This window comes from Canis aureus, chromosome 19 (assembly GCF_053574225.1).
Source record: "Canis aureus isolate CA01 chromosome 19, VMU_Caureus_v.1.0, whole genome shotgun sequence".
Taxonomy (NCBI): Eukaryota; Metazoa; Chordata; class Mammalia; order Carnivora; family Canidae; genus Canis; species Canis aureus.
The window spans coordinates 9,548,488-9,573,132 of NC_135629.1; the positions used below are offsets into that span (position 1 = coordinate 9,548,488).

Here is a 24,645-nt window from a genome sequence, read left to right on the forward strand (position 1 = left end):
TGAAAGGGCGGGGCTTGGGAAAGGCAAAGGGGCGGGGCTGGAGGGAAAGGGCGGGCCCAGGTCTGGGATAACGGGAGTTGCTGAAGGAAAGGGAGGGAGCTTGGGAGAGGCAAAGCAGCAGTCCTGTGGATCTGAAGGAAGGGGCGGAAGTTGGTATAGAAGCCTGGTTGAAAAGACTTGTGCACGGTAGAATGGGATTCAAATGCTGGGAACCCTTTAGGGGTGGCGGGAAAATGCATCATGGCTACGGGAGGTTGGAAGACCGTGTCAAAACAGACAACTGGTTTTAATGTGACTGGGCCGCTTAGTAGCTATGTGAACTTGGGCAAGTTGTTAAATTCTTCCTACCTTAAATTCTGTATTTATAAAAGGGAGCTCGAAAACTATTGTCAGTTCTTGGGGGTTTTGGTGAACTTAGGTGCTGGGAAGAGTCCACTGGTTAAGCAATGCTTGTTGCTGAGCCTCTTCAGTTTTCCCATCCAAAGAAGAACATGAAAGGGTCTTCCAGGGTTCTGAGGCAAAGTTAGAAGCAAAAGGAAGCTTCTGTTATACCTTAATGCAAACCTTGCATTCGACCCACTGTAACGTATGTGTTGTCATAAATATTTTCTGAAAAACATTCTAATAAAAGTGACACTCCAGGAAGATGTTTGCTGGGTAATATATTGAGATCTGGAGTCAAACTAATGAGTACTCTTCAAAAAGTGGCTTAGCCTCTTTGAGCCTCAGTTTCCTGGTGTATAAAGTGGAGATAAAATATAGTGCTTACTTCACAAAATTGTAGTGAGGATTAAATAAGAACATGTTATAAATCACCTACATATATAATGAATACTCAAGTATTTAGCTATTTTTATTATCCTCATTAAAAGATTCAGAATAAATGGATCAGAGCAGAGTGAGACAGAGTCATTGTAAAGCTGACCCCTTTTGAGGTCAGGAACCCCTTTAAAAACCTGGCAAAAGGGGGATCCCTGGGTGGCTCAGCGGTTTAGCACCTGCCTTCCGCCCAGGGCGTGATCCTGGAGTCCCAGGATCAAGTCCCGGGATCGAGTCCTGCGTCGGGCTCCCTGCATGGAGCCTGCTTCTCCCTCTGCCTCTGCCTGTGCCTCTCTCTCTCTCTCTCTGTCTCTCATGAATAAATAAATAAAATCTTAAAAAAAAAAAAAGAACCTGGCAAAAGCTATGGGCCTCTCCTCAGAAAAAACATGCACACACTCAAAGTTTTACTTATCATTTCTTCTTCTTCTTCTTCTTCTTCTTCTTCTTCTTCTTCTTCTTCTTCTTCTTCTTCTATGAAGCTTTTTTGGGGCGCACCTGGGTGGCTTAGTGATTGAGTGTCTGCCTTTGGCTCAGGTCATGATCCTGGGGTCTTGGGATCAAGTCCCACATTAGGGTCCCAGTCTCCTTCTCCCTCTGCCTATGTCTCTGGCTTTCTCTGTGTGTCTCTTATGAATGAATAAAGTTTTTATATATAAAAGAAGAAACTTTCTGTTTAAAAAAAATTTTTTTAATTTGAGAGACAGAGGGGGAGAAGCAGACTCCCTGCAAGGCTTGGAGCCTGATACAGGGCTTGATCCCAGGATCCTGAGATCATGACCTGAGCCAAAGACAGAGGCTTACCTGAGCCACTCAAGGTGCCCTTCAGTTATCATTTTTAAAGTGTTTGAAGAATGTGTGAAGAAGTGATTAGATGGATGGATGAAAGGATGAACCTTATCTGAAGCTGTTTTTGCTTATTTCTCTTGGTGTAGCCCCAGGCCCTTGGGTCCCTCAGTCTGTTTTCCCAAGAACCATGAGACAAGTGGAATAAAGATCAGCTTTATTACTGGCATGAAGGCAGGGAGGTGGTGACAGTGCCAGGCCCTTCTGTGGGTGAGGGGACAGAGGGCTCGATCAGCCCACACTGATCCTCCAAGCTGGACTCTCAGTGAGGTCCGTGGCTCCAGGTGCCTCTGGCTTTCAGCAGAAGCAGTGGGTGGGCAGGCAGGCAGACTGCTAGTTACTGAATGGGTAGGCTTCTCAGGGCTGTTCTGGAGCTGGGGTTGGGCTGGAGTTGGCAGTAGGTGGGGGGCGAGGTTGGATATCCCTGGTGCGCATATAGGACAGCAGCTGCTCTGGAATCTCAGCCAGCACGTCCTTGGCTAGTCGGGCCATACTCAGCACCTGGTTTCCCGACCGGTCGACATAGTCTCGGAATGGGACGAACTGAGACAGGCACAATCAGATAATGGCCAGGGAAGAGAGGAATGGGAAGGGGAGCAGTAAGGAGGTTGCCTCTTTGACCCTTAACATCTCTTTCCGAACACCACGCTATCTTTTTCCTCTGATCTTGGATGGCTTTCCATTATTTACTTTCTCCCCTCCCCCCTTTTCACCTTCAGTCTACTTCAGTTTGGCTTCACGCAGTACTGACACTGCTCTTAGCAATGTAATAGCCCTATATTCCCAAATCAGTCCAGTGGGCTATAATTGTCAGTCCTCATCTTGCTTGACTTTTCTTTAGCTTTTCATTACATTTTACCATAATCTTCCTAGACACATCCCGCTCTTGACATACCACACTCTTCTGTATTTTCTCGTTCCTTTCTGGGTGCTCCTTCCCTTCACCCCCGTTCCTCTGGGTCTACCTGATTTCTAAACCTGATCACTTCTCTCTCTCAGTTCTCTTCCTGTGTTGATTTCATACACTTCCATGACTTTAAAAACTGTAGTCTGATGACTCCCAAATTTATACATCCATCCCTGGCCTCTTTTTTTAAAGGTCCAGAGCCACATTTTAGTTGCCCATATCATATCACTTGTCTTAGATACCTCAAACCCAGTGTGTTTACAACTGAATTCTGGCCCTGACTGCCAAATGGTTCCTCCTCCAGGTTTCCCCTTCCCAATAAATGGGACTGTCACTCAACCAGTTGCTCAAGCTAGCAAACAGAGTCATCCATGAAGCTCTCCTCAGTCCCCATCACCATTTAATCAAAGCATCAACTCTTGTAAAAAATTTTTTAAAATAATCTTTTGAACCTGCTTCTTCTCCATCCCCATTGCTTCCATTCCTGTCCAGATTCCTGTCATCTCTCCTCTACTGCTTCAAAGTCTTCCTCACTGACAGGTCTGTCTACTTGCCTTCTCTCTCACCCTGTTGCAGTCAACTCTCCATGCAGCAGAGCTCCTCTTAAAATGAAAGTCTGACCACCTCAGCCCCCTATATAAAATCCTTCAAGAGCTTTCCAGTTCTTTAGAACAAAACTCCAAATCTTCATCATAATCAGCAAGGCTTTGTCTCCCTCTTCTTCACATTTACTGGGATCCTGCCACCCTGGCCTCTTGCCTTTTCCATGTTTGAGCTAATACTTCTGAGCCTCAGGGCCTTTGCACATGCTACTCCTCTACCTGCAATACTTAGGTAGAGCAACCTTCCTTTAGGTTTCGGCTCAAAGGCCATTTCCTTATAAGAAGCCTTCCCTCACTACCCTACTAAGTCAGGTCCCTGTTACAGGCTCTTACAGTGACTTTTGCTGTTCCTCTGGAGCACTTATCACAATGTAGAGTTGTTTAGCTGTGTGATTATTATTGGTTGCCTCCACTAGAGGGCGGGGTTTTGGGGAATCTCCTATTCTATGGATACATTAGGGCTGCGGCAACCTGCCTGATCCTCAAAAAGAATTTGTTCAATGAATGCAGGACTGCTGAAAGAGTAACAGGGAGAAAGGTAGGTGATTAAGAAGACAGTAAGGGAGAGTGGCTGCCAACTTAGCCTGTCCTTCCCACTGTGCCTTTTGGCTCCATGACTTCCTCTTCCTGGTTAGGTCTACCTGAACGATGTCCCGCTCTGCATAGCGTCCCCTAGAGGACACGCGCACATCATCACCATCCAGTTCTTCCATTGCTGCAGAGAAGACACTCCTCAGCTGATTGCCCTCTCCCACACCAACCCATGCAACCCCCCTCTTTGTTAGCTCCGCTTCGGAGTCATCATGAAAATATTTTTTTCGTGAAAATTTTTAATGGTTGTATTCAAGTCCTAACAAGTTTTAGGCACTGCTACGGAGTTGTTACTATGTATTCCCATGCATTCCATCCTCCCAGGAACCCCAAGAGGGAAATACTCATATCAACAGCCTTGGTTATAATAAGAAAATAGGTTCAGAGAAGGGCTGGGACTTGGCCAAGGCCTAATATAGTCATCCATCTTATCTTTTATGTGAGGCAGGCCCAGGTGCCCAGATCCTCCCCTATTTTCTCCAGTTCTTGGTCTCATTTACAGATACCCCCGATCCTACTCACCTTCAAACATGGCTGGTCCCACACCAACAATAATGATAGACATAGGCAGTGAGGAGGCCTGTGAGGGAAAGAGGTTGAATGGTAGGGGTGAGCAGTCATAACAATGGAGGTAACTGTTGGGGACAATTCTCTGTGCATGTATCATGTTTCTGTACATCTTGCAAGCAGAGGCACTGATTTCCTTTGTTCCAGAATATCTTTTCAAGGATGTCTGCATATCAAATAGCCTTGAAAGATAGAGTATCTTCCTTTGGAGCAAAGGTCAGGTTTGCTTAATAAAGTATCTCACACTGGAATAAAGGGTGGGCATGCTTATTGCCCATTATAAAAGATTCAGATATCCTAAGTTCAGAGTTTCTGATCTATAATACATCCCACTATGGATTCAGGTATCATTTGACCCTCTTCACATCATCTTTTGGAAACTGAGACTTAGAATCAGAGAAAATGCTGATAATCAAGCTACTAAGAATTGCTGAGAATAACAAAGTCCTTTGTCTCCAATCCAGGAGTCTTGTGTCTTCTGCCAGCATCCATGAGACTGGTAGGCTAATTTGTTAGCTTGCAAGTAGGGTAAAATCTCAAGCCCTTCACAGTTGTTAATAGTGCCCCTCTATGCCAAGACCACCTCTTTAGACTCACACTGACAATGGCCTCCTTGGTCTGTGTCATGTCAGAGATGACCCCATCAGTGATGATGAGCAGAACATAGTACTGGGAACCATCAGAGATCTTGGCTGCCGCCCTGGTTAAGAGTCCAAGATCAGAATTCAGCTGAAAGCTCAGAGAAGCCAAGGGAACACCCTACCCCTAAAGCTTCCATAGTCAGTTTATAAGCAGTGGACAGGGATTCAGGTTTCTGAAGCTCATGCTTCTTTCCCAAACCTGGATGCCTGCCCCTGCCTGACATCCTCCAGTAACATTTATGGGGAACCTATTATGGTAGGTACTGTGTTATAGTAGGCACTAGAAGTACACAATGAGAAAAAAACAAATTCATCCCAGCCCTCTCGAGGAAAGACAATTAACCCCCAAATCACAGAAATAGGTATAATTACTCTTTTGATGAGTACTGTGATGGAAAGGGACACTGGTATGACAGTGTCTAGTAGAGGATCCTGACATGGTCCAGCAGGTCAATGCAGGCTTCTTTAAGGAAACAATGTTTGAGGTTGAAGGAGAAGCTAAACCAAGGGGAGGATCATTCCGGGCAAAGGGAGCAGCACAAACAAGGGCCCTGTGATGGGACTGGAGGAAGCCCAATGTGTCTGGAGCCCAGAAAATGAGGGAAGCAAAGTGGACCATGGGGCTGAGATGGGGCAGGGGCCAGATCACACAGGGCTCTGACAGCCCCTGGAAAGATTTTGTTTTTTATACATGAGCAAGACCAAAAGCTAAAGGCCTCCTTTCCTTCTGTGTTCCTTTTCCTCTCTGCTGGCCATCTCCCATTGCCTATGCTGCTGAGTCCTTAGCCAGTCTAATTGCTACTCCTTTTCCTTCTCTCACCATCAATCTTTGAATCCAAGACTTTTCCATCTGAAAAGGACTTCAGAAGTCATTGAGTCCAGTCCCCTTATTTTACATATAAGGAAAATGTGACCTTCAGAGAGCACAAAGGTCATGGTACACCCTGGTCTCCTGACTCCCAGTCTTAGGCCCTTAGTGGGTTGGAAAGGACAGAGCTGCACTATCCAATAAGGCAGCCCCTGGCCACATGTGACCATTGAAATTTAAATTAATTAAGGTAAGTAGAAGTAAATGTTTGGTTCCTTGTTCACCTGAGCTACTTTTCTAGTGCTCAGTAAGAGAACCCAGCTAAGCCTGAAGCCTGAACTCTTGATTCCTTCACTCTCCATTCCTGGCCTGTTCTTTGGATACTCCTCCATACACATTGTACATTCTGTCCATAATATACTGTTACTGTTTCCTGAGCTTGCCCCTTTATGGTTCTGTACTTTTCACATGCTTTTCCTTCTGCCAGGCCTACTCTGCATCTCTTTCTCTGATAAAGTCCAACTTGCCCTGCAGTCCTCTCCAAAAGTTAGGCTGCCTTGGGTCTCTCAGACTAAGTTATACCCTCCTCTCCTCTCCTTCTGCCTTCTAGGATACTGCCCTCCAGGATTGGCTGTCAGCCCTTCCACATGGGTTTTCACACCCATGAGGGTACCAGCATGTGTGTCTGTGGAGACCCAAGGTCACAGGATACCTGGAGCATCCATTCTACTGTATGACCTGGTGGATAAAGCTAGATGACTCTAAGTATATTTAAAACACCTTTTTCCCCCTCCAAAGTAAAGCAAACATGGACACAACGTGAGGAGAATGTAAAATTTGCATGAATTTTTAAGATAAATATGGTGCCTTCAAAGACATTTTCAGCCTGGTTGCTTTCAGCTGTGCCCCTAAGATTTCCCTGGGGGAAGCAATTGCTTGCCTTTGCCAACAGGCAACTTGCTGGAAAAGTCTGGGAAGCTCTGGCCTACGGAAAGTAATGATTTATTTATATTTCTGTCTCCTGCATCAGGGCGGGAGCTCCCAAGGGCAGAGACTAGATCTGATTCATCTATGAGTCTCCAGTGCCCCAGCAGAGAACTGAGCATACAGCAGATGCCCTTTGAATAGTAATAATGATAATAATAGTAACAGTAATAGCTGACACTTATAGCAGTTATGATGTAGCAGGCACTAGGTGCTTGACATATATTAACTTAGTTAGCCCTCACAACAACCCTATGGTATTGCTATTATTATTTTCATTTTACAATTGAGGAAACAGGCATAGAGAGGTTCAGGGTCTTGCTCAAAGTCACACAACTAGGGAGTGGTAGAGCGGGTGTATCAACTTAGCCAGTCTGGCTCCACAGCCCACATTCATACTACATTGCCTCTTTATTGAATGTTTATTCAATGAATGAATGAATGAACTAAGATAATAGTAAGAAATCTGTTTAATAACAACAAAAATATGCTCAGTCTCCAGTATTAAGTGAAAAAATCAGTAGTGAACCCCTACATGTAATTTTTTTAAATTAATTTTGTTGTTGTTGTTGTTGTTGTTGTTTTAGTAATCTCTACACCCAGTGTGAGGCTTGAGCTCACGACCCTGAGGCCAAGAGTCTCATGCTCTTCTGACTGAGCCAGCCAGATGCTCCTGCAATGTAATTTGACTACAATTACGGATTCATAAGGAAAAAACTGTCAAGAACTGTATATACATCCATATTTCCATGAGCAGTATCCTGAGTGATTTCTTATTTCATTTCTCCATCCTTGAAATTTTCTACAGCAATGTTGGGTTACTTTCATAATTGAAAGAAACTATTATCTTCATTATGAATTACATAAACCATTGTTTTTAGGGAAAAGGGAAATCTATAGGCATATTAATCTCCCTGAAATCTTTCCATTTATATTCTTTTTAAAAATTTTATCTTTTTTACTTTCAAGCTTTCTGAGGTACTTTGTTTTAGCTAGTTCTTTTCTATTCAGCATATTATAGGGTTTACTTATTTTTTTATTCAATCAGAGAATCTTTTTCTTTTAATAGGTGAACTTATCCAATTTATGCTTGATGATATATGTTTCATTTTAGTTCTGTCATTTTATTTTATTTGCATTTTAGAAAGTGATTTGATATGTGATCTTGTTTTTTTTTTTTATTCTGAAAATTTGGAGGGTTTTTTTTTTTAAGTTTTTACTTATTTTACTCATTTAAGTAATCTCTACACCCAACGTGGGGCTTGAACTCACAACTCTGAGATCAAGAATCTCACACTCTTCTGACTGAGCCATCCAGGCACCCCTGGAGTTACTCTTCTATTTTTGGAAGTTACTTTCCTGTTTTTTAATCTACCATTTATTGACAACTTACTATGGGCCAGACACTGTGCTAATTATTCTTACTTTGTTATCTAATTTTAACCTCCCAGTAACCCTATAAAGAAATGCTATTGTTATCCATTATTATACTTATTTATAGGGATAGAATGAGGATTTAGAGAGGCTAACTTGCTTAAGGTTGGTCACATGGTTAGTGAGTGGTGGATCCAGGTCTGATGTGAAAGCTTGTGCCTTAACCATTGTGCTATAGGACTATGTCTCTTTTCCCCAAACTTGAGACCTGAATTGTTGTTCCCAGAGAGTGGGGTTGGGGTAGTTTGTTGACACCTTCTTTACCTCAGAATAAGGCATTTATCTCTTTATAGCAGAGCTTGGCCAACACTGAAAATTTTACCCTTTCCCTAAAGCCCAGGTTCACTCAAGAGTGGTCTTGACTAAAAAAAAAAGAAAAAAAAAAAAAAAAAAAGAGTGGTCTTGACTATCCTTGGGAAATCAGTCCCCTGTCTGTGTCCCCTCATTTCCCCTGGCCCCCACCCAGTTCCCTTACCTGGCCACCTGGTTGATGACAGGAGCAAAGTAGGTGGGCCCATAGAGCTGCACTGTGCGCAGACTCTGAAAGTAGCTCTCCAACACACCATCAATGCCTGCACAGTTGGGATCCTCATCGTTGTTGTTCTGTCAGGGAGGAGGCCTTGCTGGGCTGAGCCAGGCAGGATATACCCAGGAGTGCTCTGATCCCAGCTTATTCCTTTTCTGCATTTCTCTCTCTCATGTTCCCCTCCAAACTCCAGCCCTGCTCCCCTCTCTGCTCTGCTACCCTCTCATTGTTTCCTGGTTCTCTGCAGGTACTTGACCCTGAGGAGAAATTTACCAACTTGAGTGGGCCAGATGCCAGGGCATGGATTGTAGGCTCTGGCCTATACTATACCAGGGGGAACTGGTGGGAGATCCGTCCCTCTGGAGGCAGTTTGGCCCCAAAGCCATAGGCTGGGAAGAGCTTGTCACTGTCATAGTCCTGGATGATTTCTCCCACTGCCTTGAGGGCCATGGCATAGGCGCTGAGTTGGTAGGGGCTCATGTAGTGCAGGGAGGTGGGCTGCAGAGGATTCCCTGTAGGGACACAAGACCCCCAGCCTCATGGTCACCTTGATCATTTATCTATTCACCTGTCCAGCCTTGTATACCTCCAACCACTTATCCATTCACCAACTCTTTAACCACATACTCCCTCATTATTTTGCCCAATCATCCATATGTTTAATTAATCCCTCTACCCATCCACCAACCCCTGTATCTATCCATCAATTTATACACTTATCCACATATCCATTTTTCCCATCCACTGGACATAAATACATCTTTCAGTCTACCCATCCATTTCTATCCATCTGCCTCTTCATTCTCTTATCCAGTATCCACCCAACTACCACCCATCCATCATTCCTATTCATTTCCATTCATCCTGTCTTCATATGGACTTCATCCACCTATCCACTCATTTAATTATCCTATCTACTTACCTGTTATTTTTCAGTTTGAACATATGTCTATTTGTCCACCTATTCATTCATCTACCTGTCCAACCTATTGTACTCACTAACCCATATATCACTTGGTTTGTTCATCTATTTACCCACCCAGTCAATACTCACTCACTTACCTCTTCATCTCTCTTTGTACCCCTATTATTTCCCATCCATTCGTTTACTCATCCACTTCTTGAGGTATCTCTCCTTTCAACGTTTTTTTGATTCATTTACCCACCTATTTTCTTGTACCCTCTGACTCCCGTTATGTCCAATAAACTCTCCCCAAAACTGTCCCAGTACGAGCCTGGCTGGACTTTGCCTCAAGCCTGGGATTACTGAGTAGGTAAACCTTTATCCCCAGGTCAGAATCCAGGCCAATCCCTACTGCATTACTTAAAATTCCTCCATATCCCATTCCCCCATCCACGCCTCACCATTAGAAGCTGTGAAGTCAATGGCTACTGTGAAGTTCAGCTGTGTCCTGTTGGGGAAGTAGATGGATTGAGAAGTGAGAGACCAATATTTATTATACCAGGATTTCTCAAACACTGGTATAGAAACGAATCACCTAGTGATAGTATTAAAATGCAGATTCTGATCTGGATGGTCTGGGTAGAGCCTGAAAGTCTACATTTCTAACAAACTCTCAGATGATGCAGATGTTGGTGGTCCATGGAGAACACTCTGGGTAGCAGAATTAAATGCCTACTGTGTGACAAATGTATGTAATTTATGTCATTTAACTTAAATCTTACTATAGCCCTGAAGTAGTAATTAACATCTCCATTTCTCATAGGAGAAAAGTAAGCTTCAGAGAAGCAAAGTACTTTACCTAGAGGTCTGCCCACCACTAGTGAACCAAGTGGAATGTCTCCTTTGTCTGCATGGGTTTTCCCTCTCTCTTGGCCTCTCCCTCTTGCCTGGCCATGATTTTTATCTGGACTCCAGTTAGGTTACTGGATCCATCTTTGAAGACCATTGGTCTGGCATCTTCCCATAGGGGGACTGGAAGCTAGGGATAAAAGGCAGCTCCATGAAGAGAACTAAGATGGGCAACATTATGCATTTTACAGAGCACTTTAAAATTTGCTAAGTGTTTAAAAGTTTATCTCCATGGACCCTAATCATTCATAAATAAGAAAACTGAGGCTTAGAATGGGAAGTAATTCAATGCTGGGCTTTTATCCCAGAACCTGGCTTGTGACTCACCCTCCCTTGATGTAATCAACAAAAGTGAATTCAGAGTCCACAGAGAAGGAGAGCAGCGTCACCTGTGGGACAGAGAGGCAGCCCTGCTACTTTGGAAAGGACAGTTGGGTGGCAGAGCAGGGAGGCACATGATTCCACCCCATATTCCCAACCCTGTCTAATTTCTGAAAGGGCAAAACAGAGGAAGCTGTCAGAAACAGATCTCAATTTCCAAAAGTGTATTGAATTGGGAAATACAACTTAAGTTTAAAAAAAAATTGTCAAAGCAGCAAAGATCAAACAATTTTCCTCAGGTGAGAAAACAAAAGAGACTTAAATGGAGCTACTTTGTGCCCAACATTACTATATCTGAGTAATCTGTGCCCACAAGCCTTCCTGTACTCCCTACATTTGTCATATTATGTCATTGGGAATAGAAACAGAAGAATCTAAGGAGGGCCAAAGCTCCAGGGAGCACTCACAGTTCCCGAGTTGACATATTTCTTCTTCTTACATTTCTTCCGAGGGTTAAGTACCTAAGAAGATAACAGTGATGGTGGGAAACAGAGGATGGGAGCTACAGACTGAGCACATTGGGATGGAGGGCCTGGGCAACCTGAACAGGGCTGGAGTTCTCACCTCATACACTGTGAACTGGTTCTGGGCCTTGCTCAGCTCCCGGTAGCTGGTGGTGAACTCACCGATGAAGTCATGGCTGCAGCGAGGCCAGGGGTGAGTGAGCAGCAGCTACTGTTGGGTGGAGCCATCCCTGAAACTAGTCTTTTGTTCCCACTATCCCCTGCCTCTACTTGGGCTGCAGGGCACTAGAGTTGGGCCCAGAAGAAAGGCCAAGAGGGAAAAAGGGAAGATGCAACCAAGAGGATCAGTTGTACTCAAGGTCCTGGCATCTGTTATCACCCTTCCTGACTCCTAAGGCCACTTTGGGTTCCTAGTGAATGTGCTGTGCATTATAGGAAGCTGTTTGGATTAACTACAAGAGAAGACAGTACTATGTGGGGCAATTCTACCTTCCATCCCGGTCCCAGTCATATACATCAATCTTCACTGTCCTGAAATGCAGGAGATAAACACAGGCTAGTGTGTATGATAAATCCTAGAAACACCATCACCTACTTAACAATACACAAATCATCCTCCCATACACCCATCTGTTTTTCCTTCAGTCTTCCTCCCAACACCCCATCCATCCTATTTATTCATTCATCAGTCCATGCACATACCCAACTGTCTGCTGCCACTTCTGTTATTTCTTCTATTGCTGTTTACACCACTATTACTATTCTTTACTATTTGTTGAGTCTTACTATATTCTAGGCATTGTTACCAGCACTTTCATAGTTTGACTCCTTTGATTTAACAACCATCCTATAAAGTAAGTACTATTATTCTTTTTTTTTTTTTTAATAAGGAAACTGAAGTACAAAAAAACCTAGTAACTTGACTAAGGACCATAGCTAGTAAGTGATTGAGCTGATATTTAAACTCAGACATCCTGGTTCCAAAGACTTTGTTCTTAACTACTATGCCTAAGTCTTCCTATATGACCATATATCTATGTTGCAGTCCATACAACTATCCATCTAGCCACCCACCTACCCATACATTTGCTAATCTAATTACCTATTAATCCCAATCTTTATCTACCCATCTAACTATACATCCAGGCATTCACTGACTTACTGATGTATGTAGGCATCCATTTGTCCATTCCTCTGTCTAACCAAACACCCAATGATCGCATCTGTCCATATGATCATCTATTCATCTACATAACTATCAATTTATGTGCCCATCCATCTTTTGACCCACTCACCTGTCTTCACATTGTCCATTTATTACTTCATATGGTCAGCCTATCCATCTACTTTACACTCATTAATCAGCTAATTCATCTACTGGTCCTTCCATCCATCTGCCATCCATTTACCAATCTACCTTTTGCTCTACCTATTTATCCTCCTACTTTTTCAATCATCCCTCTGCCTCTCCAGCTATCTAACAGTCTCTCATATACCCATCCATCTATTCATTCATCCATTAATCCATCCATCATCTCTCCATTTAATGATCAGTCCACTTATCCATTTATCTTTTACCCATTCATTCATATCTGCTTCTACCCACCCCCCAGTCCTCTTATATACCCGTCCATCAGCATATCCATCCATCTGCCCTATATCCATGTATCTGTTTATTCATTTGTTCATTTACCCTTTCATCTACCCTTCCACCTATACATCCTCCTGTCCATCTATGTGGCCATCCATTTGCTTCCCCATCTACCTATCTCCATGCCCAAAACTCTGCCTCACCAAGCAGGATCCTCCAAAACTATTGTGACACTTTTGCCATCATTCTGTGGCCCAGGGATCCCATTCTTATACCCTTGTTCCCTTACTCCCTAGCTTACACCGAAACAGACCTGTCATAGTCTCCATTGCACAGTGCCCGCACAGGGATGCTGAAGGGTTGCCACACAGGATTCAGTGTATTTTTCACAACTTCCGTCTTGTGGCAGATGGTGAACCTGGAGAGGAGCAAGAGGACTGGAACCTGCCTTGGTGATAGGACTGAGCCCAGAGACAGAGCCTCATCCTCTTGGACATTCCTGGGATCTCCCTGCTTGTCTTTTTTTTTTTTTCCTAAGATTTTAAAAATTTATTTATTCATGAGAGACACAGAGAGAGAGGTGGAGACATAGGCAGAGGGAGAAGCAGGCTTCCTGTGGGGAGCCTGATGTGGGACTTGATCCCAGGACCCTGGAATCATGACCCAAGCAGAAGGCAGACGCTCAACCACTGAGTTACCCAGGTGCCCCTATCCACTCGTTAAACACATATTGTGTGCTGCTTTGAGTGAATTCAGAGCTCAGGTCTTGGTAGAGTCTAAGATGCCCCACATCCAGCCTAAGAGCCCTAATGGGCCCATGGTCACAGCAGAGCAGGGGTGGGTGCCGCTGGAGAAGACTTTGACTCACGTGCCATCCTCATTGCTTCTATAGAACACAAGGAAGGGGTCTGACTTCCCAAAGAAATCCTTCTTGTCCAGCTTGTTTGCACACAGTTGCATGGTGGCAATGTCCTAGGGATGAAGTTTGGCTGTTGACATCCAAATTGTTCATAGTGTCAAACAGTCCACTAAAGGAAGTTTGGGAGAGAAGGGAGCCTGTGGGTCCAGCATATGGCCTTACTGACCCGACAATTGCTAAGCTCCTCTGCAGTCAGCAATATGGTCCCACACTTCTTTCCTGGTACACCCCTGGAAGCAGAAAAAACCTCTTTGTGAGGGGAGGGAGAGAAGGCAATGGAGATTGGGGTAGCCGATCTGGGATTAGGTGGGCGAATTAAATATGCCATTTACTGGCAGTCCTCTAAATGTATCCCTTTTTGTCCTGTATGGTTCCTTGCGGGGAAGGGCCTGACTTTAATAGGGAAGGGGTCTGTCGTCTGAAAGGAAGGGGCTAATCTGGCTTAGGTGGATGTGTTATAATGGTAGCTTGGGAAAGACATAGGATTTAAAGTCCTGAGTAAGTTATTTCCTCTTTTTTTGGGTCCTAGTTTCCTCTACTATGAAATGGGAATCATGCCCACGTCTCGGGGCTGTGAAAAGACCTGAATGAGTGCATGGAAGGACAAGCAATTGGAAAGCTTTATTGATAAGAAGGTGGCTAAATTTCTCAAAGCAGACCTTGGTATCTACTATATGTCAGGCACTGTGCTAGGTATGAATTGGCCAGTTGGCACTCTCCAGTTCTGCTAGACTGCCCTCAGAGAGCTTCCAGAAGGAGGTGAGATGTCAAAGCCAATAGGCACGTTGAGTGTGATGTAGCGGGCCTGAATGTGGGAGAAGAATTTCTATCCAGACCCAGGGCAAAAGGCTGTTTTGTTAGATTAAAGATGCTGTACTTTCTGAAGAGTGAAATGAAATGTGAAGAGTGAAATAAAAAAGATGAGGGAAGCCTTATGACTCAAGCCCCTTCTGACTCAAGAAGGGACACTTTCATGTATTTGAAGGGTACATAGTAGAACACCCATCCTCAACATGCCTTGCCTTGGGTCTCCAAGTGGTCAGGGACCTTGCTGATAGGGCCTGTGAACCCTGACCCCAAAGTGATCCCAAGTGTGGCAGAGAGAATGCTAGGTCAGGAGTGTTCTGGGCTCAAATCCTGTCTCCAACTTACTATGTGATTTTTTTTCCTATCGTTAACTTGAATGTTGAACCATTTATTTGGCTCCCTCAATTTTTAACTCTTTGTGCTTTAAAAAGAGTGTGAGGACTTTAGGGACACTTCACCTGCACATCTAGGACCAAGTCTCTGATCTTACTGCTTTCTCTCTTTTCTTTGCCTCCTTAATGTTTTCCCTCACCTCCTTACCCAGTGTGAATTCTAGTCAATGATTATAATAATCAGTCCCTTGCATCCTACCCCTTATCCATTGCCCTTATTTGGAAGAACCACAGCCCCAGTTAAATCCAATTCTCTGCCCAATCCATACTGCACCTGTGCAACTGAATATGGCCAGAGGAAAACACACAATCTTGTTAACTGGTCTCACTTTTTTTTTTTTTTTTTACATTTTTAAAATATTTATCTTAAGTCATCTCTAAACCCACTGTGGGGCTCAAACTCACAACCCTGAGATCAAGAGTCACATACATGCTCTACTGACTGAGCCAGGCAGGTGCCCCTACTTGGTCTCATTTTAAATGCATGACCATAAACCTCAAGAGGGTCTTTATCCATACTTCACTCTCCAGTTCTGCTAGATGGCAGTTTCACTCCTCCTCTCTCCCCAAACTCAGAAAGCCTCCTCCCCCATCCTCACTCAGCCAATGACCTTGTTTCCTACTTCACTGACAAAACTGAAGCAACCAGAAGAGAATGTCCACAGACCTACCACCACACCTACCTTGCCTCCAGTATCTTCACCCACGCAACTGTTGCTATAAATGACTATCCGTGTGCCTATTTATCCCTCTACTGTGTGCTACATTCTACACCCTCTTGCCTGTACATGGACATTATTCCAGCAATTCTCTTTTTTTTATGTCAATTTTTCAGTTTCTACTGGGTCATTCCCCTTAACATACAAATGTGCTATAATTTTTCTCATGTTAAAAAATGCAAACCTATTCTGACCTCACTTTCTTCCCTAACCACCCCTCCTTTTCTCTTCTCTATGCAGCAAAACCCCATGAAAGATTTCTTGACTTTCATTCCTCTCTTCCATTCTCTTCTAAACCTCTCCAACCAGGCTGTCACCCCTACCTCTTTCTTCAGAACTTCAGATCTGCAGCAGCATATGACATGGCTGGTCACTCTCTCCTCAATACACAACCTTCACTTTGCCTCCAGGACAACACCCCTTCTGTTGGTCCTCCTCCTACTTCATTAATGCTCCTTCTCAGTCTCCTTTTCTAGTTCTAACTCATGGAATCTCGGTGCTTGGTCTTTTCTTTCTCTGCTCATTCCCTGGGTGATTTCATCTAGTCTCTTGGTCTGAAAGAGCATCTACAACTCATGCATTGTATTACCTATTTGACATATCTGCTAGGATGTCTAATAAAAACTATCAAATTTGACAGGAGTCAGACTGAACTCCTGATTAAATCCCCCTGCAATGTACTTCTCACTCACTTTTTTTTTAACCATCTCATGGCAACTCCCTCCTTCCAGGTGTTCAGGCCAAAAGGCTTGGTGTCATCCTTGATTCCTCTTTTCCTCTCATGTCTATATTCAACCTGCCAGGGATCTGTTGGCTACACTTTCAAGTTATAACCAGATCTGACCACTACTCTCCTTCACTGCTATCACCTTGGATTACTGTAATAGCCTTTCAATGGGATCCCTGCTACTGTCTTCGTCCACTCAAAGTTTATTCTCAATCCAGCAGCCATCATCATTATTTGAAAACATAGTCATATCATGTCACTTGTGTCTTCAGAGCCTTCCAGCGATTCCCAACTCAGAGTAAAAGCTAAAGTCCTTACAGTGGCTACAAGACACTAAACTGTTAACTCTTCAATCTCATCTCCTAATTCTTCCTCTTTGCTCACTTGGCTATAACCACACTGGCCTCTTTGCTGCTATTTGAACATATCAGACTTTTGTACTGGCAGCTTCTTCTGCCTAGAACATTCCACCTCCAGATATTTACATGGCTCACTTCCTTACTTCCTTCAGGTCATTGCTCTGAAGTTACCTCTCCATAAAGCCTACTCAATCACTCTGCTGAGTAATACAAGTCCCACCCACCCAGCATTTCCAATCCTCCTAATTCTGCTCTACTTTGCCTTTTTCCCATAGTACTTAATGTCTTCTAATATATAATTTACTTATTTATCATGTCTATTTTTACAGTTTCTCATCCCCCTCCTTTTATAGTATAAGCTCCCTGAGGGCAGAAACCTTTGTTATATTCATCATTACAACCCAAGCCCCTTGAACAGTGGCTGACATAGAGTACATGCCCAGTAGTATTTATGGAATGGATGAGTCCCTGGTGCCTAGCACAGGGTATGCTATACAAAATATGCTAATAAATATTTAGTGAGTGAATGTAATGGAAATCCCAGGGGTCTTGATTTAGTGAGGGGAAGCTTTCTGGAGGAAAAGCTTAGAAATGGACCTTAAGGATAGAATCAGACTTAGAAAAAGAGTGAGGTGAGAGAGAGAGAGAGAGAGGAGAGAGAGAGGACAAGACAAGACATATCAGGCCTGAGACTGACTTGAATGGAGCCCTAGATATTGGTCTTTCCTGGGAGGGTGATAGGAACCATTGAAGGCTCCTGAGTAGGGGGAGTCCCAGGCTTCACTGCTATTGGATCAACAGTATCTTTGGGAGGAGAATTTGGAGGCACCCACCCTTCCCCAGCACCCCTTCTTGTTCAGCTCACGTGAGGGGTCGCTCTACATGGCTGCCCTGACCGCCAATCACCTCTCCCAGTGCCAGGAATGCTTGTCCCAGGAAATCCTGCACCAGGACATGGAGTCAGGAAGGCCAGGAGGGGCTGGGGATGCAGAGTCCCAGCCCAGCCCTGGCGATACTGCTGCACCAACCACTGTATTCCACGGTGGCTGAATGCTAGAAGCATCGCCCTGCCTGTGCTTTAAAGGAGGGGCAAGGGGTCCCCAGACCAATTCAGCTTCTTGGTCCTGCTGTCAGTTTAAGCTGCTCTCCACAATGCCATCCCACACCTCACCTTCCATTCCACACCCCACCATCCCAAAGCCAGCCCTGTTCAGCCTCACCTTCTGTGTGTCCCAGAGGGGGCCGAGAAGGAAGAGGAACAGTGAGTAAAAGACAAGGTTGGGAAACCAAGAGTCAGGAGCAGGAGAGGAGGGCTGGGAGGGTAGGTTTGGACCCAAGAAGGTAGAGTTGGGGTGGAGGGGTAGGAGGGTACTAAGGAAGGTTGGTTAACACTGAGCGCCTCCTGTGTGCCTGACCAGCCCGCGAGGGGACGCTCGCTCACCGGTTTGGAGATGTTGGTTTTGGAGTCAACGTTGTATCTGGGAAGAGAGTGGAATCAGCATAAGGTGGGGCTGGCAGGGACAGCCTGGAAAAGGTTTTGGGTTTTGAATCCTGGTTAAAATTGTGGGTAGAGGGAGGGGTAGACTTGGATCCAGATTCAATTAGGATCTCCTTTAGGGCAGGAGTTAGGATTGCAGTCAGGGATGAGGCCAAGTCTGGGGCCTGTTGGGGATGGGGTCATGTCAGGGGCCGGGACCTAGATGGAGCCTGAGCTAAATTAGAGTGCAAAGCTTTGGGCCCTACTATGTCTGGGGAATGAACTGGATTGGATCTCATCTAAGGGCAGGGCCAAGCTGGACTTGGGGACGGAGCTAAGACTAGAGTGGAGGCCTTTAGATTGGAACCAAACGGCCTGGTGGAGAAGCTAGGCTGGGAGGCCGGGCTGGGGAGGAGCCTGCCAGAATTTTGCTTGGATCCTGGTGGGGGGGCGGGGGCGGTCCAACCCAGGATTCTGGGCGGGGCTCACACATCGAAGCGAAGGTTTTGCTTTTCCTCAAAGAAGTAGTCCAGGACGAATTTGCGCACAAAGTCTGGGTTCAGGGTGTTGTCGATCACCTCTGTCCTTCCGAACTGGATAGGGGGCGGAGAGTCAGAAGGGGCCTGCAAGGGAGCAGGTGATAATGGGGGAGGGGAGGGCAGCCCTTGGCTGGGAGAGGGCTCTCAGACTCACCTCTCGCCACTCCTGGCTGGCCCGGCTCTGCGTGTAAAGCACCACCACTGCAGGCGAGAGTGGAGGCAGGGAAGGAAGGATGTTGGGTTGGCCCGAACCCCTCCCCACCCCTCAGTCGCGCCAGGACCCTAGTTCCCCCTCCCATCCCTGGCGCCTCCTACTGGGGTCCGACTTGGAGAAGGTGTCGAGGTCCAGCAGGTTCCTAGAGAAAGCAACAGAGAGAGGGTGGGTCATTCTGGAGCCCAGTACCTCGACTCTGCCCTGAATTGGGCACCCAGGGTAGGCATGGGGCTCAAATCGTATCTCCCTCCCCCATTACTACATCGAGTGGAGAGTTGTTGAGAGGGGAGGTGGGGGGGTGGTCCGCGTTATCAGCACCCTGGACAGCACCGGAAATATCAGCTCAAGAATTGTTATCTCTGCGTCCACAGTCTTCAAGGGCCCAGGAAAGAGGGTTAGCCCCAGAACTTTGTCCTCCTGGGGCCCAGATCCTACTGGATCCCCATGACCCATCCCTTGAACCTGCAGGCTGAGCTTTCTTTTGCGGGTGGAGCTGTTCAAAGAAACCCCCTCCCCGAACCCGCCAGCGACTCCCCTAAGTCTGAATTTGAGATTTTCCGGCCCTGGATGCTTCTCCCCCTCCCTCCCCCCGGGATCTAGCTCTTGTCCGCGCCAAGCCCCATTGCCGATTCGGGCAGGGGCAGCGCCTACGCCCTCCCCAGTGTGGCGGCTCACCGGCAGGACACGGTAATTTCAATCTTGGTGGCCGGGACGCTGCGTTCGGAGGCTCCGCTGAGAGACATGGCTGGTCGAGTGGCCGGAGCTGCGGGAGGCTGTGAGACGGGGGCCGCCCGGGCTAGGGGCGGCGGCAGCGGTGGGGCTGGTCCATGTGCCGCCGCGATAGCGGCGGCGGCGGCGGCTGCACTCCCTCCAGCCCTGCTCGCACTCCCGCCGATGGAGCCTTGACTGTGGCCGCCGCCGGCAGCAGCGACTCCAGATGGTAACCTAGCCCCGCCCGGCCCTGCGGGTGGCCCCCGCCCCATTGGAGCAGACTCGAGCCGGCTGGGAACCTAACCCCGACCCCAACTCCAGCCAGCGCATTTCATTCTGGCAACCCGCGCCTCCCCCAGCAAAAAAAAAAAAAAAAAAAAAAAAAAAAAAAAAAAAAAAAACCACACACACACACACACACACAAAACCCTGAGAGCTGTCCGCGGTGCTAAAGGGTTTGGGGTGCCCGGTGAGTCTTGGGGACGTTTCCTCTTCCTGAGCTGCTCCCTGAACAATCTGCTTCTTCCCCTTCCCACTTCCGCTCTGCCTGGGTCTCCAAATAGGAAGAGTTCTACATTTATTCTTATTAGCTGTGTGACCTTGGGCAAGTTACTCAACATCTCTGTGGTTCAGTCTCATCAGTGGAAGGCCAGAATAGCACCTACTTGGGGTGTTATAAAATTTTGAGATAATCCACATAAATGAAGTAGCTCACGGGATTGTACAAAGTACTTAAGCAACGTTCACTGATATTATTTCCTTCCTCCAGGTAGGCATATTGATGACCTCTTTTGTGTTAAGGGCCAGAACTCAGTAAATGGTGACTGTGTGATAGCATTCTGGAAAGCCCTCTGCCCATGTCTTTGAACTCTGACTTCATGGTGTTAGAGATGCAGACATACTGTGAGGATGCAATCTCCTCTATCTAGGTCACACTGCAGATGAGGGTGGTAGTCAGCCAGGTCCATTCTCTCCATGCCAATTACTGCCTTTAAAGTCCCAGAAGTCAATCCCTCCACCAAAGTCAGGGCTCCATAAGGCAGGGGCTGTGAGTCACCTGTACCAGGACTGAGCTGCCTGCAGAACTTGTTTAAAATGAAGGATACCCCCACCCCCTGCCCATTCCTAGCTAAATGAAGATCTCAGCAACCCCAAGTCTAAATTTCAGGCAGCCCTGGGAATCTGTGTGGATAAATAGGTTCCTAGGTGACTAGGGCCCACTGACAGCCTGTGGCTGCATGTCCCTGTCTGAGACTGTCATGTTAAAAGACACAACCCAGTCTTCAGTTGTCTTTCTGCTTTATCTGACCCTTACCTCAACCCCTTCCAGCACAAGGAAGAACAGTAAGAACCTTCCAAATAACTCCACAAAGAGAGCAACCAAATGATGCAAGAGAGCAGTTGTTCAAAAAGATTTTTATTTTGTGATCTGTGTCAAACGGTCTCATTCTCAGTGCAGGTGGATCCCTCCTCTCCAGGAAACAAGAATGGGAAGAGGGGAGTCTTTCATGAGGTCTCAGCCCCCACAAGGCCCCAGGGACTTGGGAAAACCCACACAGTTCTGAGAATTGATGGGAATCCCAACAAAGACTAGGGTGGGTGAAAGGCAATGACAAGAGGGGTGGTGGTCACCAGTCAGGAAGCTGGGGGTTGGGGAACCCCGTCCTTAGCCCTGCTTAGCTTTGGGGCTGCCATGTGCATGATGGAGAAGGAGGAGTGAGAAGATTTCCCTCCTATCTTGAAGCACCCCTTGTCCAGGCATGGCTTTGATTCCACTCAGGGCTCAGGTGAGAGGAGCAGGAAATTGTTGTGGGCTGGCTACTTCATAAGGTGCTGCTGCTGGTGCCCCGGAGTCCAACACCACGGACAAACTGCTCCAGTAGGCCTCCAATGGCACCAGAGGGACTGGGGGCTGCTGCTCGAAGCCCCACTGTGCTGCTGTATGCGGCCAAGAAAGTTGAGCGTACTTCCTGCAGCCGAGTCTCCCGCTCACTTAGGGCTGCAAGCCTATGAGGGGGGAAGGAAAGGAGGGAGAATTAATGTATTACCCTGGGGCAGGATCCAACATCCTTATCCTCACACCATACTACCTATTCTTCTGCCTTTGTTAGCACAGGCCAGCACATGTCCTGTGGCCATACTACCCCAGTGGTTCAGGCCCCAAACACTTGTCCTGTTCCCCTCAAGAACCACTCCTCTCAGCTCTCAGGTTACTGCTCCTACCTAGAAGCAGCATATTTTAATGGGAAGGGCAAGGTGAGCAGGGGGGAGGTTTGCACTGAGGCACAAATCTGAGACTTAAGGAGAGACCACAAGATGAGGCATCAAGCTTTGGCTGACCAAAGGCCTCAGCCTTCTTCAGGCCAGGACCTGGAGCATCCTGCAAGGAAGTTCTTGTCAATGTTCTAGAGAGGCCAGAGTCCTCAACTGGAAACCCCTGAGGCTCTGGCTACATCTTCACTTGCTGTGTTCCCTAAGCAAGTAGCTAGCAGGATTCCTGTTCTGATTCTATTGCTTTTTGTTCCCTGGCCTCTACAGACACTGATCACAGGTGGAAGACAGGAAGCCCCTCCTCTCTCCTTGTCCTGGAAATACAAGTCAAGAAGGGGAACAAATGAAAAAAATGGCAGGGAGGAGAAGTGCATGAAAACTGAGGCTTATCAAAGAATTCCATGAGGCTATTTGACACTTTGAAAGGTCTTTAATAGAAGAGGCCTAAGGTACCAGCCACATTCAACCTATGGACTAAAAGGTATGCAGTCTAGGGGTGGGAGGGACATGGAATCAGAGGAAAGGTCAGGAATTCATATGGTGTTCACCCTAACTGTTCCCTGGAGGGCTTTCTCCAGGGATCACAGATCTATACGACACGAGCCCTCATGTTCCCATCCACCTGAAAAATCAAAACTAGCCCTGACCACTAACTTACACCAAAATTTCCCCCAAGAGACCAATCTCTATATGATCCCTCCCAGGAATTTGTCAGAAGTAACAGCAATGTCTCCAATTCCCAAACCCAAATGACTGTACCCCAGGGCCTGGAGGGAACAGATGGAGATAGGAGGATAAACGACAGTCCTGGGGTATGTATGGGGAGAACAGACATAGGGAATGTAGACTGGTGCGAGTGGTATGTATGAGTGGGTGACTAAGTGTGGGAGAGAGACAGAGAAGCGGCAGGTTCTAGGGTGAAGGAAAGTCAAGCAGCTTGGCAGCAGCTCTAGGAAAATAGAGCTGATGCTTGATTCCTGCAACACCATGAACAAAGTCTTTCTTGGCATTTGGGGGAGACATGTGGTCCTAGATCTTCTTTATTCTCTAAACTAGGTTTCACAGAGGCTAGAGGCCGTGTGTTCTTCTTTAGCTTTTCCTTACAGCATATAACCAGGAGAAATTCAGAGTGGTAGTTTGTATTCACAGGGAATATCCAAAGGTCCAAACGTGTGCATTCTCACTGTCCCTTATTTCTGGGAGGCAAAAGAGGGAGAGATCTTTTAGAGACAAAGAAAACTGGAGCCCAGAGAGGATATGTGATCCACTTAAGGATACACAGCAGGCAAGGGGTAGGCAGGCAGAGATATTCTAGTGCCATTCCCTCTGGACAGATGAACTAGCAGGCTCAGAGAGGTCAGGGCTAACATCCTAAGATGTAGCTGGTAAGCAGACAGCTAGGAGTTTGACTAAATTTCTCTGATAACAAAGCCCAAGCACCAAATCCACATACCGTATGATCTTAGGAGGAATCAACCCTGACCCCACACCTACAACTGCAATTTTGGAGGACATGAGAACACACAGAACCTAGCCTTCTTCTGGCAACCACCCAGATCTTGAGGGTTGGCTAGGAGCTCAAGAGAGCTGCCCAAGGTATAAACTGTAGGACCTGGGGCTGGAGTTGCCTATTTCAGTGGTTAATGCCAGTTAAGTGAGGGGGTGCTATCAAGCAGGGGCGAAGATGTCTGCTTCCTCCAGAGATGGCTCCTGGGCTTACGCCATCCTGGAACCCCAAGGTGCAGGCTCTGTCTGCCCTCAGCAGAGAATCCTTCTTAACAGCCTATGGCAACATGCCTCTGACCTACCTGTCAGCCCTGGTGGGTATGAGCCAAATTCTGGTGGTGATGATGAATCCCCAGCACCTGAGGTTCATTCAACCCATCATGGGGAGGGGCAGGCCACTAGAAGTTCTACTGCTTGACATCCATGAAGCAGTAAAGCAGGCAGGGGGCAGGGGGCTGCCACAGAGGCAGCCACTCAAGCGGACACACTATTTAAGAGTTGGAAGCTCAGTAATGGAGCCTTGAAGTGAGAGGATTTTATAGGCTTTGGGATTTAGTATCCCCATCCAATTTTCTTTCCTGACCAGAGGCAAATGCAGCAGACAAAAGGGGAAAGAGGATGGCAAAGAACCCTTGGTTTTACTAGGAGCAGCACAGCCCTTGAATTAACCTAGCTCCAATCCAGCTCTGGTCTCCACCATACACCTACTTTCACTACCCCACTGTTCTGATTTCAAAGGATTCTCATGTCAGGCAGAGCCTCAGACAGAAATAGAACCTTCTATAGTTACAGTCCAGCCAGCTTTCCCTCAGGGTGTGCCCCAAGGCACCTGTGGACGAATTTTGGAGGCTCTGGAGAGTGAACACACAGTGCAACACACTTACTGAGCAGCCCATAATGCCTCTTTCATACCTCAGGAGTCCAGGAACAGTGAGGTATATACTTAGCTGAGACACTGGGGAAGGGCAAGGATCCAGGGCCAGCTGCTGCCTCACTCCTAACCAACACTCTTGATTGCTCACCAGCTTCT

At 46.4% G+C, this 24,645-nt stretch overlaps 2 protein-coding genes and 1 long non-coding RNA gene across 14 annotated transcripts in view; 1 reads left to right on the forward strand and 2 right to left on the reverse strand.

The window, feature by feature from the left end:
* The window catches only part of LOC144289622 (uncharacterized), a 33,262-nt gene extending 18,381 nt beyond the window's left edge, over window positions 1-14,881 (forward strand). For 2 of the 3 annotated variants that reach the window (XR_013357448.1, XR_013357447.1), the window contains exon 3: window positions 6,392-6,659. This is a non-coding gene — a long non-coding RNA (uncharacterized LOC144289622). Of the gene's footprint in view, window positions 1-6,391; window positions 6,660-7,352 lie in introns of those variants that run through there. The other variant, XR_013357449.1, reaches the window with a different exon arrangement.
* CPNE9 (copine family member 9) lies at window positions 1,806-20,198 on the reverse strand. Its single transcript, XM_077857933.1, has 20 exons — window positions 19,803-20,198; window positions 19,229-19,269; window positions 19,068-19,114; window positions 18,864-18,967; window positions 18,339-18,375; window positions 17,763-17,839; window positions 14,060-14,123; window positions 13,843-13,946; window positions 13,288-13,392; window positions 11,873-11,914; window positions 11,484-11,559; window positions 11,327-11,380; window positions 10,866-10,927; window positions 10,091-10,137; window positions 9,056-9,237; window positions 8,675-8,802; window positions 4,930-5,032; window positions 4,288-4,345; window positions 3,816-3,889; window positions 1,806-2,208 (listed from the first exon to the last, which is right to left on the reverse strand). The coding sequence occupies exons 1-20, from the start codon at window positions 20,108-20,110 to the stop codon at window positions 2,023-2,025; spliced, it is 1,899 nt and encodes a 632-aa protein (XP_077714059.1). The 5' UTR covers window positions 20,111-20,198; the 3' UTR covers window positions 1,806-2,022.
* A 1,041-nt stretch (window positions 20,199-21,239) lies between these two features.
* Window positions 21,240-24,645, reverse strand: part of MTMR14 (myotubularin related protein 14) — a 46,336-nt gene continuing 42,930 nt past the window's right edge. For 8 of the 10 annotated variants that reach the window (XM_077857930.1, XM_077857931.1, XM_077857924.1 and 5 more), the window contains one exon: window positions 21,240-21,845. In XM_077857930.1, coding sequence (XP_077714056.1) covers window positions 21,662-21,845 — 184 coding nt within the window. In that variant the 3' untranslated portion in view covers window positions 21,240-21,661. The remainder of the gene's footprint in view (window positions 21,846-24,645) is intronic. The other 2 variants (XM_077857929.1, XM_077857928.1) reach the window with 1 other exon arrangement.

What these genes read in the sequence shown, in the direction of transcription:
- CPNE9 (XM_077857933.1), bottom strand. Translation starts at nt 20,110, where the DNA reads ATGGGGCGGGGGCCACCCGCAGGGCCGGGCGGGGCTAGGTTACCATCT. An exon ending in CTTCTCCAAGTCGGACCCCA is followed by an intron (nt 19,115 to 19,228) that starts GTAGGAGGCGCC and finishes TCTCGCCTGCAG; the next exon opens with TGGTGGTGCTTTACACGCAG. An exon ending in CCAGCCAGGAGTGGCGAGAG is followed by an intron (nt 18,968 to 19,067) that starts GTGAGTCTGAGA and finishes CCCCCTATCCAG; the next exon opens with TTCGGAAGGACAGAGGTGAT.